Source organism: Colossoma macropomum, unplaced genomic scaffold, assembly GCF_904425465.1.
Source record: "Colossoma macropomum unplaced genomic scaffold, Colossoma_macropomum, whole genome shotgun sequence".
NCBI lineage: Eukaryota > Metazoa > Chordata > Actinopteri > Characiformes > Serrasalmidae > Colossoma > Colossoma macropomum.
This window is the reverse complement of record NW_023494803.1, coordinates 17,095,360-17,112,486: the sequence shown is the minus strand read 5'-3', so window position 1 is coordinate 17,112,486 and position 17,127 is coordinate 17,095,360. Positions and strand designations below refer to the sequence as shown.

The window sequence follows — 17,127 nt, the reverse complement described above, 5'->3', positions numbered from 1 at the left end:
CATTAGTGAAAAACTAATAAACAAATAACATGCAGATGTCATAATTTTCACAAAGACATCAATGGATGATGACAAGCATCTTCTCTAGGAAAATCTGATGTGAAAGGTTTATTTTTAAACAGCTTTCAACCAGAACTATGAAACTCAATTCGGTAGCTACGATAGTAGTTTGACTGAGAGGTTAGTGACTTAACTCAGTCACTGTATTAAGCATTTTAAGCATTTTCTGCTAAGGCAGTTAGACTAAATTATCAGACTATGAGATTATGTTACCAGGCGACGTTTATTCAGACATATGCTATTCTGATCATCTGGAGGGTGGTGCTGTCATTTCATTAACGGAGCTGAAAAAGATTGGATTTGCAGTGTCAAAATTGTTATGCTAACCATACACTAAAAGACTTTGAAAAGACTTTTGAAAGACTAAAGTCTGACACCCTCTCACATCTAAAGACAGTGTCATGGTTTTTAAGTCACAGACTACGATTTTGCAAAGACTAGGAATCTTGCAGTGTCACTATTTACAAGACTGCAACTAGATTCATGCACCAGGTGGAAAGTGCCCACAAGCACTGACGCGTGCCCCTGGCGCGTCACTATTTGCATGAGCCAAGACTTAAAACTTGCGATAATATTAAACACGCAGCGTCAAGACGAGAAAGAGACAGCCATCTTGACCACCTTACACTAAATGATCGAGATGACGTGAGTGCGACGCAACTCTAGCAAGACTCTCATGATTTTATTCCGACATTGGATATTTGTCTGCAACAGTGAAATCGCTTGAAAAGTCGTTTGGTGTAAGGCCGGCATTAACAGGAAGACCTTTGATTGCTAAGCGAAACTTTATTTGGTGATGCTCAGTATGATAAGATGTATGATAAATAACTTTACAGAACATTAAGATCAGGTAGATAGCCAAATAAGCTTAACTGTTTACACTTTGCTTGGTTGAATTAATGTTACTCAGATTAAATAGGACTGGACAGTGTTTGCATTTGTAATTGAAAACATTCTGTGTAAACATAAATCTTAATACACTATACTATATACATTATATAATCTTTTTGTAATGTTTCAGTAAAGCTTGATTTACAGACCTTGTGGAAGTTATAAAAAGATGGGTCTTTCTCAGCATTTTATGCTGCATCAATTAGCTGCAGTGTTAGCTTTAGCGCTAGTTCATCTAAAGTCGTAACTTCCATCTAGCAAATCTCACTGTTAATAGACATGAAAACATGCTGCATGAAAGCTGAGTGGTAAAGTTTTCCCTTGTTTCATTCTTGAAAACATGGTTTCCAGATTTTTTTTTTTTGCTTTAAATTGGCGTATTCATTTTTTCAACTCTCAAGCATGTATGTCTGTACTGAACATCCAACAGCTAGATTGTTTTTGAGTAGTGTTTTCAAATGTATTCCTAAATTTTCCTTTGTGCTACTAAACATTTAGTGTGTTAGTAGAAGTGCTGCAGATCCTAGAACTTGGCATGAGCTGAAGCTTTAACAGCCGTAGAAACTAGGGCTGCACTATATTCACATAAATTGCGATTAGAGATGAAACGGTTACCGGTTTCACGGTAAACCGCAGTAAAATTAATGACGGTTAGTAGTACTGTTTGAACTTTAAAGTATCGTTAAAACTGTGGTAGATTACCGCGGTGTGAAAAACTCGCTGTACAGAATCAAACAAAGGCAGAATCATCTCTCAGACGCAGCTCTGTGTGTGTGTGTAGAGGGGAAGGGGGTGGAGGAGAGAGTGAGGGAGAGGGAGAGAAGGGAGAACATGGCGGAATGTAGTGACAGAGATTGAGATATTTCAGCCTTCTAAGAAGTCCAAGTCTGACGTTTGGTCATGTTTTGGGTTTTATAAGGCTGCAGAAGGAAAGTTAATTGAAGATGACCACCCTGTCTGCAGAACAGACCGAAAGAAAATAGCGGCGAAAGGGGGCAACACATCAAACCTTACGAGTCATCTTCGCGACCACCACCCGCTACTTTTTAGAGAATGCAAGGTTAACTTTAACGGAGAAGTCTGTGGGGACTTCGAAATAGAAGAAATGTCATGGTTTGTGTGGTTTAACTTATGCTTATGGTTCGTTAATAATATTAAATGAAGCTTGTAGCGTCAAAAAAAAACAATTGGTGAATCAATTGTGAATCGAAACTAAAGCTTTTAACACACATTTCTGTGGAGCAGAGTCTCCAAAATGAGCTCTGAGTTAACAGTCACACAAGCTCTGGAACGAGACGCTGCAAAAGTTCAATCTGCACAGCTCCCCTTTCTCGTCTTGCTTACAGTGTTTACTGTCTGAGATGAGAATAACACTGTCTCAAATCACTCAATGTCCCCTACATAGTGCACTGCTTTTCAAACAAACGATCATCATTAACAAGCAGTTGAGTTTTAAATAGGGAATTTGTAACCTGTTGTTAATGTTGATTATAGATGACTTAGTCGAACGTTTCTTGCACTCTTTGGGTGAAGGATTTGCTATTTCATGATCCACGGAGTGCACTACATAGGGAAGATAGTGTGATTTGAGACGGGACCTTGCGCGAGTAAACGCTGTTTGCTGCTTTTGGGAAAAGCCGAGTTTCAGAGATTAAACTTTAGGAGTGTTTCTGCCGCAGCTCAGATGCATGTTAATTTTAAGTTATGTTTTATTTTAAAAATGTTTTTAGAGAAGCAGCTCCACAGGTGAAGACACACTGTGTGAGTTCTACACTGTCTGCAGCTCACAGCGCGGTCACACAATTCCTCTGCGATTTTGGCTGTTTTTCCTGGTGCACTGTGTTGATTAGGGGTACAGCGCCACAACGGCACAATAATGCTGCAGTTGCAGTTCGGACAGAGATCCCCCGAGTGCAGCACTTCTTAGAAGTAGTAATTTTCCATTAAGACCCACCTCAGAGTTGGTCGAGATTTAATTCTCTATGCAGGGAAATCCCTAGTTATTGTAATTAATAATAATAATAATAATAATAATAACAATAATAACAACAACAACAATAATAATAAAATAATTACAACAGTAGTAGTAATAATAATAATGCTAATAATAATAATAATAGTAGTAATAGTGATAACAGTAATAATAATAATAACAGTAATAATAATACATTTCCTATTCTTTTGTTTACAGAGTATTACAAGTAGTAAAAGTAATACTACAAATGTATTGACTATATTTTTTTTAATGTTTATGCAAACAAAGTTCATATTGCTGCCAGTTCTATTTGTGTTAATATAAAAGTTGGTGAAACGAGTTTCAGTTTGTGTATCAGTATTTATTTATTTATTTATTTAACTTTTCAACACATTTACCGATAATCGTGATAATTTTGGTCATGATAATCGTGATATGAAATTTTAATATCGTTTCATTTCTAATTGCAATGTTCAGTAAAGCTGTTGGATGTCCTGATGACGATATGAGAAGTGCTAAATTACTATTAAAATAACGTGTCTCTGGCTGGATGTAACGCAAGTGAAGGAATTTTTTTGGGATGTGTAAACAGAAATCTGTCTACCCTCTCTTTAAAACCCTCCTTAAACAAATAGCAAAGCATAAAATTACAAAAGCACCATTTACTAATCTGCAAAGTAAAAAGGAAGGAAATACTAATAACTACTTACATCAGAACTGCAAGCCCTTTTTTTGTGCTCTGAAGGGCTAAGGAGCAGTCAGCATTATTTCAACAGCTTTTTCTATAAAGGCTACAAAGCCAAATAAATATACATTTGTTTATATAAGCACACAAGAACAAATTCCTGTTCTTGGTTCATTTTATTTTTATTTTTAACATTGTGCTGTCAGACATGCAGGGTTGTATTTTGTATAAAAATAACATTGTTCTTGCTTATGGTTGAGTATATACATGCACTCGATAATCTGATCATAATTGGATTTCTGCAGTTATATGATAATTCAAGTGGTTGTCATTTCTTAGATCGGAGTAAGGTCTAAAAATCTGATTAAGAAATCCGATAAAGAGAGCGCAATTTTAGCTCAGTAATCAGATTTTTCAGTGCATGTATACTCAGATTTCTTTCAGATTTCTCAGTCTGCGTATGTGTGAAAACAGCCGCAAGATGGCAGCAAAACACTTCTGGAAGGAATTAAGGATTAAATTACTCTTTATGTTCTCGATGATGTTCATATTTTTGGTAAAGTGGCATGATGTTTAGCTGCGACATCAGTATTACGTTACATCATGTCATCTTCTGTGAGTATGTTTGCTGGTTGCAAAGCAGAAATCTGATAATTGTCTGAATTATGTAGACCATTAACTGATTACTTAAGTGCATTTAAACGCATTAATCGGATTATTGACAAAATATGATTTTCTGCGGTTCTTGGATTAGTAAGTGTGTATAAACACACACTGTGTTCTTAGTTGGTCCGGGACTCTTATTTTGAAGGACTCTGGGGTGCGTAAGGTGCCTTGCATGTTTTCCCCTTTGCTGCATGTCGTTTTGAGTTGAAATTCTGAGTTATGGGCCGATGTTTTAAGGTTTCTGACTGTGTGTTTTGTGGTTGGCCATTTGGCCAAATGGTTAATATACTTGACTTGCGCGTGGGAGAGCAGGTTCAGTTCCAGTGCAGAGAAGCAGGCTTGAAACGCTTTGTGCTGGTAATGTAATGATGTCTCTCTGGTGGTATGAGGTAATTTGATCTGTTCTATCATTGCCGCTCTAACAGTGTGTTTATCATGGAAACTCATATCGTGATAACAACAAAAATACAATTTATTGTGCAGCCCTAACACAGTAACTAAAGGAGTTTACGAATTTTGCAAATGGTCAAAAACTTCATCCTGCTGCCCTTTTTTTCCTTTGTCCTTTCAGATTCATGGAGCTGAGAGTGAGTTGAACTCTCTGCTGAAGCTGGACCACCCCAACCTGGTGCGCTACCAAGCCCTGAGCTGTGCTGAGCGTGAAGACTGCCTGGTGGTCAGTCTTCTGGCTGAGTACGTGCCGGGCAGCAGCCTGGCCCACGGCCTCTCCACCAGCACTCCAGTGCCTGTAGATCAACTTCGCCAGTATGCCACCCAGCTTCTTGCTGCCCTTAACTACCTCCACTCAAACTCAGTGGTCCACAAGCAGCTCACGGCCTCGTCCGTGCTTCTGGATCCGCAGGGCAACGTCAGGCTGACGGACTACAGCCTGGCCAAACGGTTAACTGATGTTTGCAAGGAGGACGTTTTCGAGCAGGCTCACGTTCGCTTCAGTGAGGACGCAATCCCCACACGGACGGGCAAGAAAGGGGACATGTGGAGCCTCGGTCTTCTTCTTTTGGCGCTTTGTCAGGGACAAGAGGTCAAGGAATACCCAGTTACTGTCCCCTCCAGCCTTCCCACTGACCTTCAGGACTTCCTCAAGAAGTAGGTCCTAAATTTGTAACAGTCCACCTGGCTGACTGCCAGCAACTGTTTCTGCTTGACTCTCAGCTCATGCTTAGTTATGGGAAGACTAGTAAGTAGAGACGCCTCAGACTGATGTTAACAGTGTGTGTTTGGCAGCGTGCTCACGTTCAGGCACTTGTGTTTTGGAGTACCAAAGTGTACCATGACATTACATTACGCCACAATAAAACGCAACAGTCACCCAAATCGGGACCTTGAATAGTTAATGGAGTTCTCGAGTACCAGGCATCTTAAAGATTATTTGGTTAAAAAAAAAAAAGAAAACCTTGAAGGAAAGTTTTGATGCTGATCATTTTTCCTTAAATTATTTTCCCAAATAATCAGGACTTGATATCAACTAGTTAATATAAGACTTGGACTGGCCATTCTTACTACTAGTTCAGCATGTAACAAAACCAAAAATTTACTGAATTATGAACTAAAATGAGGGGCAGCACGGTGGTGCTGTCGCCTCACAGCAAGAATGGCCTGGGTTAGATTCCTGGCTGGGTGACCAGGGTCATTTCTGTGTGGAGTTTGCATGTTCTCCCTGTGTCTGCGTGGGTTTCCTCCGGGTACTCCGGTTTCCTCCCACAGTCCAAAGACATGCAGTCAGGCTGATTGGACACGCTAAATTGCCCCTAGGTGTGAGTGTGTGAATGTGTATGTCTGTCTGCCCTGCGATGGACTGGCGACCTGTCCAGGGTGTATCCTGCCTTCCGCCCAATGACAGCTGGGATAGGCTCCAGCACCCCACCGCAACCCAGAAGGATAAGCGGTTTAGATGATGGATGGATGGATGGATTAACTAAAATGTGAACGCCTGTGTTGCTGACGGTTATAATGATGAACAGATGACAGTGCTTAGACTTCATATTCCGTTGAAGGTACTTTTAGACTTGGTAAACTTATTATAATCAGAAACGTCTGGTTTGCTTCAGGGTGTAACTTGTGAGTGTGTTAACTAAATGATTTGAGGGTATCTGTGCTGGCCTGAACAGTAGATTTATTGATAAATTGTTACTGGTATCCCTGTTTAGTAATGCCAGAGGGTTTCAGGGTATAGATTTAAGTGCCTAAGTGTTGGTTCTGTTGTCAGGAGATTGCAGGTTGGATAAATATGAAAACATCAGTCTAGCAACAGTTGCTAAGCGGCGCTGCTAACTAGGAGAGAGGATTTGGTTAGCTTTAGCTTTAGCTATTATACAACTGCTCTCTTCACCACTAACCAAGTTTTATTCTGACTAGCAGAAGCTATACTGATGCAAGTGTAGGTGATAATGATTCAGATGTGAGGAAGTCAAGTGTCTGGGTTGGAGAAACAGAAAGCTGAAATTAAGCCTTTTCTGTGGTGTTTAGGTGTGTAGCCTCCTAGCTGGGCCTACAGGTCTGTTCACCACAGTACAGGTTTGATGATATCTGCTCTGCTGTTACAAGTGTAGAGAATCTCTTCTTGCTGCAGCTATTTGATAAAACTATAATATTACAGGTATTAAAACAGTAAAACAGTATAATGCACAACATTATGGGCAGTGTGCTGCTATACATGCATTAACCATCAATGGCAGCCTGTTAACTCTGTAAATAAAGAGTGCTTTGGAATTTTCCATATTAGTCCTGTGTGCTAGGCAGTGCATGGCTGGAGGATTCCTAGCTAGGTCAACTTATGTTTTGGGATTTATGGTTCAGTGCTTTTCTAAGCTGTACAGTGTAATGCAGAGAGAGGTGGTTTGTGTCTGTTTCTGTAAATATGTGTTTACTCTTGCTTTGCCCTTCAGCGAGAGGTGCACTGCAGGTGTGTTTGCTTTAATGATGCTGACTGTGGTGTTTTTTGGTAAAGGGCTTGTCTGTGTATGTGTTTACTCTGCCCTGGGCTGCTCCCAGAGGCACATTCAAGCAACAGTCAGGCATCATGGAAACAGGAAGGCCTTCAAAAAACAGGACAGCGCAGGTTCAGCCAAATTTTTGGGTGAATTTAGTACTGGGACAACTTCAGGAGTCCTGTTTCCAGCAACTACAGGATACGATACGATATCATGAAGTTTTGCAATACCACAGGACACAGAACAGTACAACACACATACAACACAGTGCTTGTGTTTGCTTAGTAGCATGCAAATCTTCAGAATGATGTCCTTTTGATAAGTGATGAGTACTACGCTTTAATTTGAGCTAGTTTTTAATTACACTTCACTTGAAGGAGCACTATAAAAGTTTGTTGGTAAAACTGAAAGAAGTAGCATTAATGAGTCAGAAGGGGAAAAAAAATGCGACAATTTGCTGTACTGCGAGTCACCCTGTAAAAGCTAAATCAGTCATTTAAAAGCCAAAAGTGTTGAGTTAGATTTTGCAGGAGTTTTTCCAACCCCAAATGCAAAATTAACATTATACAGATGAAGATACGATAATAGCTGATAAATCACTTACATGCTTGGAAGACATGTCATTTAAGTTTTGACTGAGTTTGTTTAATGAACTCAGCAAACATCAGACTCATCCACTCGTGGTGGTCCGAAGCACAACCTGCATGTTTCTCTGCAAATTGCATGCGATTACATTTCCACCAGAGATCTCTAAATCCCCAAAACTTACATTGTGCTCCTTTAAGATGAGCTTCTGAAAATAATCTGCTGTACTCAAACTACTCAAACACTCTGCTTCCCTACAAGAAGCAGTTTCAGTTACAGTATTGGATCAGATTAAATTTTTTTCCCTCTCATATCCAAACCAGCGTTTAATGCTGATTCTGGACCAGTACCAATACCCATCAATGCTGATATGTCTCTACTGTTAGAGTGTAGGTATGCCATATGCTTGTTTATTGTAAATATTGCAAAATGAGAATTGACTGCAGTAACAATTTCTCTTGTGTAAAATTTACACACTGCCACAAGTTTGTTCACTATATATTATAAATTAATATTTTAAACACAACTCTAACTTGGAATGTAGGGCAGGGAAGGAAAGATTTGTTTCTAGAAGAGAATAGGGGACCAACATTTTTTTGTGCTGACTTTTTATTTCTGAACTTACATCACTGATGTCAAGCAACAATATTTGAATTATTTGACATTTTGATTACTGACCAAGAAACAATTTTTTAGAGAAGTGGCAGTTTTGCTGTTTGAAAATCTTGAACCCTCCATTTATGTCCCTGTTGTTCATGAAGCTGTGTTCGCTGAATTCTGGAGCTGATGTATTTCTTACTGCTATGCTAAAGAGTTATTTTTTTGACTAAAGATAGCACATTGGCATTGATAAATATCACAATGGGGCCAATATCAGCAGAATGACTAATTCAATCCTACAACAAATGTACCCTTAAATAGCACACATTCACATTGTGTGATGTAATGTTAGTTGTATTTTTCTTCCTGTGGGGTAGTAGAGTGTTTGAGTAGTTTAAGCATGACAACCTACTTTTAGATGCTCGTCTTTAGTGAAATGCTTTAATTAAAAAAAAAAAAGGAAAGGAAAAAAAGTTATAGGAAAAAAAGGTATTGGTATTGTAAGTTTTCAATGTCAATACTGGAAAAGAAAAAGACAAAACATGCCATCACTGATCACGACTGATATGTTTTGTAGGTGTGTGTGTCTCAACGATGCTGACCGCTGGACCACTCAGCAGCTGTTGGAACACTCCTTCCTCCGACCACCCTCACCCAAGAGCCTTCCTCCATCTCAAGAGCCGAGCCCAGAAGGTCTGTCTCTTTCTCGCGTCCATGTGCATGCGCATGCAGCATCTCACAAGAGAATCAGTCTGTAATATACTGAGGTTGGCTTTGAATCTTTTGCAGACATGGGTGTGGATTTTGCATCTACGGTTATTCCGCGCGGTCCCCTTCTCGGTGGCCCTTTCAGTACGGTGGTACAGAAACAGTTTTCTCGTTACTTCACTGAGTTTGAGGAACTGCAGCTGCTGGGAAAAGGTGCTTTTGGAGCAGTCATCAAGGTGACCAGCGATCTGTTATGCTACTATGTTCACTGTGACGTTTACTGTGTTTATCTTGTGTTATGCAATTGTTTTTGAGCCAAAGATTATTTTGCCTCTTTTTGATTGCTTTTATTTTCCTTTGGTGGGGAAAGGGAACGAGATGTTTGCTCTTTATTATGCTTTATGGTCCACTTATTTTCTCATCTGTTTGTGTGGGGGCCTGAGTTTTTATGGACGTTCATGCTTGTACAGGTCCAAAACAAGCTGGATGGCTGCTACTATGCGGTCAAACGGATCCAGGTTAATCCAGCCAGTAAGCAGTTCCGCCGTATCAAGGGCGAGGTGACCCTCCTCTCGCGCCTCAACCATGAGAACATTGTCCGTTACTACAACGCCTGGATTGAGCGACATGAAGCACCATCCACAGGTGTGGTGAGCAGTGAGAGTTCTGAACCTCAGAGCACTCCCGAGCGGCCGGCTGTAGCAAGACACATCAATGAGCTCGGGCTCCTCGACAACATTGAGGATGATGCACCTCCACCAGCGCTGGCCAGCTCAGTGGAGTGGAGCACCTCTCTAGAGAGATCATCCAGCGCCAAGTGTAATGCTGCTGACTCCAGCGATGATGACGATGACGAGGAGGCAGATGTGTTCTGTCCATCTTTCTTGTGAGCTGTGATGTGATGAATTTAGCTTGATTAAAGATTGTACAGAGCTAGTTCTGCACTGATACTTGCATCAATAGTTATCTATCCATCTATCCATCTATCTATCTATCTATCTATCTATCTGTATATTCCATCCCATTGCTATGTTTCTGTCAATTGCAGATGAGGCATTTTTTTATTTTTTTCAACAGGTCAACAGTATTCATTCTTTGCATCTGAGCTCATTCTGTGTTTTTGCTTCAGGCCCTCCGACAGCGACTCAGAAAGTGACATTATCTTCGACAATGGCGATGCCAGCAGAGACCATCTTGTGGAGGTCAGTAAGTCATCTAAAATTAACACTGGCATTCTGCTTGTGTCTCTCTGGCACAGGGTATTGGTGAACTTATTTTCCCATATTCTTGTCCATGTGTCTTTTGTGCTTTCATGTGTTAATGTTTCCGATGCATCTTTTACAGGAAGAACTGAGTAAAAGGAAAGGACTGGACACAACAGAGAGCACTGACTCTGAAAAACCTCCCCTAATTGCACATTATCTGTACATACAGGTGAGGGCATGCAGGTATAGAGATTCCAGTTCAAGTGAAATATTATGTTGTATGAGATGTAGAAATGATTCAAAAGGAACATACTGTGAAGTGAGTGCCATTGAAATCAGGTATAACAGCTGAAATATAGATATCGGAAATCAGATACTATTGATAAACATGGATGTCCAAATAATAAGTACTGAATAATACAGGAGTCAGGATACACATGTTGATTTTTTGATACACGGGTCACAAGAAGCAAGTAACGTTACAGTTAATGATATAAATTATAAATAATTTCTATGATTGTATTTACAACCCGATTTTCAATGAAGTTGGGTGCAATGATATGCAAATCATGTAAACCCATGTATTGAATTGAAAATAGTACAAAGACAACATATTAAATGTTAAAACTGAGGAATTTTATTGTTTTTAGAAAAATATATGCCCATTTTGAATATGATAACAGCAGTCCATTCCAAAAACATTGGGACAGGATCATGTTTAGCACTGTGTTTTATCACCTCTTCTTTTAACAACACTGTAAGCATTTGGGAACTGAAAACTAAGAATACCAATTGCTGTAGTTCTGAATGTGAAATATTTTTCCTATTTATACCTTATATAGAATTTCAGAGTTCAGGGTCTCCATTTTTTTGTTTCATAATGTCCAAAATATTTTCAGTGGCTGACAGGTCTGGACTGCAGACAGGCCAGTTTAGCACCCGGACTGTTTTAGTATGTGCCTTAATGCACCCCCATACCATCATGGATTCTGGCTTTTGAACTGTGTCTTTTGCCAGAGGATGCGGTGTCCATTATTTCCAAAACAAAAAAAATCTAATTTTGAGTCATTGGACCACAGGACACTCTTCCACGTTGCCTCAGTCCATGTTAAATGCACTTGGGCCCAGAGAAGGTGGTGGCATTTCTGGATCCTGTTTATCCTATAGATCCTGTAGCATTGTTTAGCATTGTCTAGCGTACCTTGGACAAAGCTGAAGTTATCTTCTTATTTGCCATTTTCCATTCCACCAGTTACAGTCTGGCGCCTGAGGAAAATTTGAATAAGAAGCTGGTGAAGAAGCTAACTTTAACCTTGGATGGTTGATAAGACAATTTGTGTATATTTGTGAAGACACCACCCAAATGTGGATGAGTGAGGAGTAAACACGAGTTTGCACAAGTTACATCAGCTACTTCTCAACACAGGATTCAAGCAGCCACCTTGTGCCGATTCTGAACGGGCAAAACAAATGAACTCCACAGGGATAATTTAGAGCTTCTGATAACTGCTCTGTTGTGTAGAGTTCTAGATTCCACTGTTTATGTGGAGTGATTGAGCCATGTTAGAAAATCCACTCTCTCACTCATTTTAGCCAAAAAGAGCCACACTTAATATAGACACACAAGATCTGCCTGTAAATGAACTTGTAAAGCTCACTTTAAGTTTGAGTTGTAGCCTTATAGTGCACACATTTTTTATTTACTTTCATGAGCCGTTGTAACACACTTGCAACATTTTACACTTTTGTTTAAATTATTTTTTTTTATTCATTTTAAGTATTCTAAGAAAGTGGCTTGTGCCAGTTATCTCCTCATTAGGCACGGTTATATTTTTTTATTATAATTTTTGGAATTACTAAAAAGAAATAATAAATAAATGCACAAGTTATGTTAGCATTTCTGTTCTATTTCCTTATGCATAATATCGTAATGCAAAGCCGGCAATATGCATCATATATATTGCAAATAGTTAATAAAAGCTACTAGGCTTCATTATGCATTATACCTTTCCTTCATTGTTGGCCATTTTAACATTTTAACCTAAGGTTTTCTCATGAGCCATCTCTTATCTGCATGTTTGTCTCTGCAGATGGAATACTGTGAAAAAAGCACTTTGAGGGACACAATAGACAAGGGCCTTCACCAGGACTGCAGTCGCCTCTGGAGACTCTTCAGGGAGATCCTGGATGGCCTGACATACATTCATGAACAGGTACCCCACATGTGAAAGCACAGACAGCTCTAAAGGAAATCACACCCAACCTGACTTTTATGTTCAGTCTTAGTGAGACTTCTACAGTGCTTTTAACCAGAACCAGCAAATAAGAGACAGATACAGCAGTGCTTTTAATGCAGAGGGGAAAATGTAACTTTTCACACTTTGGACTTTTCTGTTGGAGTGAACTATGTTATGATACCTGCTATAAATGTTATTGTTCAGATGTGTAAACTCACTGCAAGCTACAGTGTTTATTAAAACTGCCCAGACTGATAAGGTGACGAGCGAAAATGTCTGCAGAAGGCAACTATACAGGCTGATATGTTTGGAATGTGTTTGGAATTAGATCAGAAAGAATAGTAAAAAAAAGTAATGGAGGAAACTGAAATGTTATGCAGAGACAGTTGTTCTTTAAGATGGGGTTTATTGATTTTTTTAATTTTTTTATTTTATTTTTTAAATTCATCTTGCATTTATTTGTAAATCTTGAGTTGCTGTATGATGTTCCTATGTGTTTCTCCTCAGGGAATGATTCATAGAGATCTGAAACCTGTCAACATCTTCCTGGACTCTCATGACCATGTCAAGATAGGAGACTTTGGCTTGGCTACTGACCACCCAGCTAATGTGGTACTACATGTATTACATATAATGCACAATTTGTAATTGTCATACCATTGTTAGTTTTTATGTGACGTTGTTTGATGTTTCAGCTTTGTTTTATGGCTCAGATGGGCAATTTTTCTACAGGTTGATATTTTTGCATGTTTCAGTGTGAAAGAATCAGGAAACTGTTGGGATGTGTTTTGAGAAACATACTAAGTCTGTATAAAATTGTTTTACATATTTAGAACTTAATGCAATGTAAGTAAAAGTATCATTCAGCTCTGTGTCTGTTATGTCTGTTGCTCAGGGTACTTTGTGCTGTGTAGTTATTAGCTCTTCTCAACAGTGCAAGTCCGTATGCACAACAGTGGCTGTGTTTGAAACAGCCTACTATGTGCTGTACACTGCACCACTATATTCTATATAGTGCATACATTAGCTGCATGTGTGAATACAGTTTTGGCCAAGAGATGACAGAGTCAACTTTGGATTTGTCTGTGTGATAAATTTTTTGGATTATGTCTGTGTGCGTTCCAGGGATACCTATGTTTTCCTACGTTTGCTAAAAGATTAGTAATTTCATTTTGATTACATTTATAGACTGTAATACGAGGTAGTTAAAATGCCTGATTAAAATGACTCCACATGTGAGCTTGAAAAGCCGATACCGTGCTTCTGCTGTTTTTAGTAAGTTAACTACTGTTCAAGTACATAATTTATGTTTAAAGTTAACTTTATCAAGTAGATGATGTACTTGAGCAGTATGTAGTAGGCTATTTTCTTACACAGCCAATGTCCTTACTAGGGACAGATCCATGTTTTTCTTGTATCTGTGCTTAATTTATGCCACTGTAGAAGTGCCAGAAACTGATTTTATCCGCCACAGTGAGGCAAGTTTTTAGAAGTTAACAAAGCAGTGTAAATGTCTATTTTAAAGTGGAAGATATAATATCAATGCCAATGTTCTGCATTTGACCCGCTGCCTCTCTCACGAATAGGGAGCCGACAACTTCACGCATGTTAGAACAGGTTTTCATGTTTTCAGAGCACTTCAAAATAAAGTAGTTATGAAAAACCACAAAACAAAAGAGAAACTGAAACTTCAGTCGTGAAGAGATAACAATATTGATAAATAAAGTTTACCCACCAACATTCCCCAGGGGTATAATTCAGTTTCAGCTAACAAAACAGAGGCTAGCTATTTATTATTTATGGACTGTTTTACAAAGATCACAGGGAGTTTTTCATCAGCTGTCAGTCACTCCAATATAATTTAAGTTCAGCTGCATTTGTTGCTGCTACAATCCAAGTAGACATTTTTCCAAAACATTTGAGACCGTACAATTGCGCTACATTAATATGCTAATTGCTTAGGAAGAGTTTTCAATATGTTATTTAGGCCTTTAGATTTTTATTAGTCACTAATTATCTGTAATGATCTGTAATAGCAAGGTTCATTGTGGTATAATTAAATGAAATAAAAGCTAAATTTTTGGTAGTTACTGTATTCAGTAGCCATAAATCCAGTGTTTCTCTATTTACTATTTTATTCTTTGTTACATTATTCATGTTAGTCAAAGACTTTAAGGTAAAAATATATTAAAACACAAATGAGTTAAACCGCTGTATTTATTATATATGTTAAAAAGATATAGCTGTGCTTAGTAACGACATATTTTCAACCTGCGAGGCAAAATCATAACATATCGCTTCAGAGACACAATCACCTGATCCGCAGAGTTTAAATTGTTATTATGTTGGTAAATAGTTTTTTCAGCTCTTTTTGTCTAGAGTGTGTCTGCTTTTAGCAACACCTTTTTGAGACTCTAATGCAACGTGGTTTTATAAGGTAGAGAGATCTGCGCCAAACCGGCCGCCATGAACTGCTTAACCTTTAGTAAATCCGGTGAAATTATGTAATCAGCAACACTAACAGCACCTCTGTACGTGATGAGAAGCGCATCCTGTGTCCTCCCCAGAAACTGCGTGTTTAGGCTCATTCATACATAACACACAGACACAATACATCTGAATTAGATCTGAAACTGGTACAAAGGCTTTCTACATCAAGTTCCATTCACATATTAAAAAAATGAAATATTTTCATCGTTTTGTGTGTTTCATCGTAACACAAACCAACGTGGAGTGGTTTGACAAACTTTAATATACTTGTGCAGCTACATTATCTGTTAAAAAACGAATATCGACTCTAACAGATGACACTCAATATTAACCTCTTATTCTCCAGGGTATTTTTTTTTTTTTTTCATCTGAATTTTCATGCTCAAATCGTAAGGCAAATTATTCAGTAACTGCATGAAATAACTGTAAATTTTTATTTTATTTTATTTATTTATTTATTTTTTGTAAAAGTTCCCCTCAAATTAACAGAAAATGTGTCTTATCATACACATATTGCTATATGCTTCCAATTTACTGCTGAAAGCCAAAAATCTTAGACGATCTTTGTATTTTTTATGAAAGTAATTTTTACAGAGCAGATCACTGAAGAGACGCCATCTGTTTATAGTTTATAGCTCAGATTTGTGGAAAATGGGTCGACTTTCAGTAGAAAAAAAAATTGTGAGTTTAGCTTCTTTTTAAGGGTTTAAAATTACATTACCCATCTGTTTGGCTGGAAAGAAGACAGCTCTCATATGACACCCACCTTTTGAATGTAGCTTATGAAATATGAAAGTTATGAAGAATGTGACTAAGTGTGTTTTGGAACCACCGGTGGTCCCAAGGAATTAGAACTTAAGGGAGCACAAAAAAATTGGTTGGGTCTCTAATTGTTGTAGTTTTTCAGTGCTGTGTTGTTTCAAAGATGTCTGTCCTTTTACAGGCTTCAGGCAAATTGGAGATTGAGGATAATAGCTCAGGTCTGGTCTTGAAATCAGATCCAACAGGTAAAGAAAAAAGTGGCCTTCACTTTGAGCTTAAGAATTATGGATTTACTAATGAATTGGTGTACACCCTACTATTTCTTGACCAGGTAACTTGACTGGCATGGTTGGTACTGCGCTGTATGTCAGCCCAGAGGTCCAAGGAAATACTAAAGCCACTTACAATCAGGTAGAATTTACTTGGTGTTCATTGCTGTAGCATTTTTTACATTAAGATATTTTCCATCATGGAGTTCTTCATGACCATTTGTGTTTATATAAATAGTTTGTATTTGTGTGTTTCTGTCTAGAAAGTAGATCTCTTCAGCTTGGGGATCATCTTGTTTGAGATGTCCTACCGACCAATGACTACGGCTTCTGAGCGTATATCTGTCCTCAGCCAGCTCAGGAAGGTGAGCCTGTACCAGTCTAAGCAGAGCCTAAATGGCACCTGCTTTATGTCTCGGCTGAGACATGAAGCATGAGTTAGATGTACAGCTCTGATGTCAAACACGAAGTTTCACTCGAAATACTTTTAACATCCTCATAAATTTCTCAATTACGTCATGTAAAATTACATTAATGACCTTGAGGGAAATTAATCATGTTTAATGATTAAAGCATCACTTTGTTTTCATTCCTTTTGCAGGAGTCCATTGACTTCCCTGAAGACTTTGGTGACTATGAGAATGGAACGCAGGTGAGTTTTACAATCAGTTCTTCTTTCAATAACCTGCAACATCAACAATCCTTCAGAAGACCAATAATTCTGCTCCCCCTACTCTGTGGATATAGAAGAAAGTGATTTGCTGGCTGCTGAACCATGACCCCGCCCTGCGGCCCACTGCAGTGGAGCTTTTGAAGAGTGATCTCCTCCCCCCTCCTCAGATGGAGGAATCAGAGCTGCACGAGGTGTTGCAGCACACTATGGCTAATGTCATGGGCAAGGCCTACCGCACCATGGTCAACCAACTGTTCTCCCAGAACCCCTCTCATGTCGTGGACTACACATACGATATTGACATCCACAAGGTAGCTCAGCCAAGTATCTATATTTTTGTAGCCTGTCAGCTGTACTCAGCCAGCTAAGC

General features: G+C 38.8%; 1 protein-coding gene across 2 annotated transcripts in view; it reads left to right on the top strand.

The window, feature by feature from the left end:
* The window catches only part of eif2ak4 (eukaryotic translation initiation factor 2 alpha kinase 4), a 56,528-nt gene that overhangs the window by 9,167 nt on the left and 30,234 nt on the right, over positions 1-17,127 (top strand). For both annotated transcript variants that reach the window (XM_036592674.1, XM_036592675.1), the window contains exons 9-21: positions 4,849-5,384; positions 8,991-9,106; positions 9,203-9,357; positions 9,592-10,007; positions 10,251-10,323; positions 10,466-10,555; positions 12,417-12,539; positions 13,071-13,175; positions 15,997-16,060; positions 16,147-16,226; positions 16,348-16,449; positions 16,686-16,736; positions 16,832-17,068. In XM_036592674.1, coding sequence (XP_036448567.1) covers positions 4,849-5,384; positions 8,991-9,106; positions 9,203-9,357; positions 9,592-10,007; positions 10,251-10,323; positions 10,466-10,555; positions 12,417-12,539; positions 13,071-13,175; positions 15,997-16,060; positions 16,147-16,226; positions 16,348-16,449; positions 16,686-16,736; positions 16,832-17,068 — 2,148 coding nt within the window. The remainder of the gene's footprint in view (positions 1-4,848; positions 5,385-8,990; positions 9,107-9,202; positions 9,358-9,591; positions 10,008-10,250; positions 10,324-10,465; positions 10,556-12,416; positions 12,540-13,070; positions 13,176-15,996; positions 16,061-16,146; positions 16,227-16,347; positions 16,450-16,685; positions 16,737-16,831; positions 17,069-17,127) is intronic.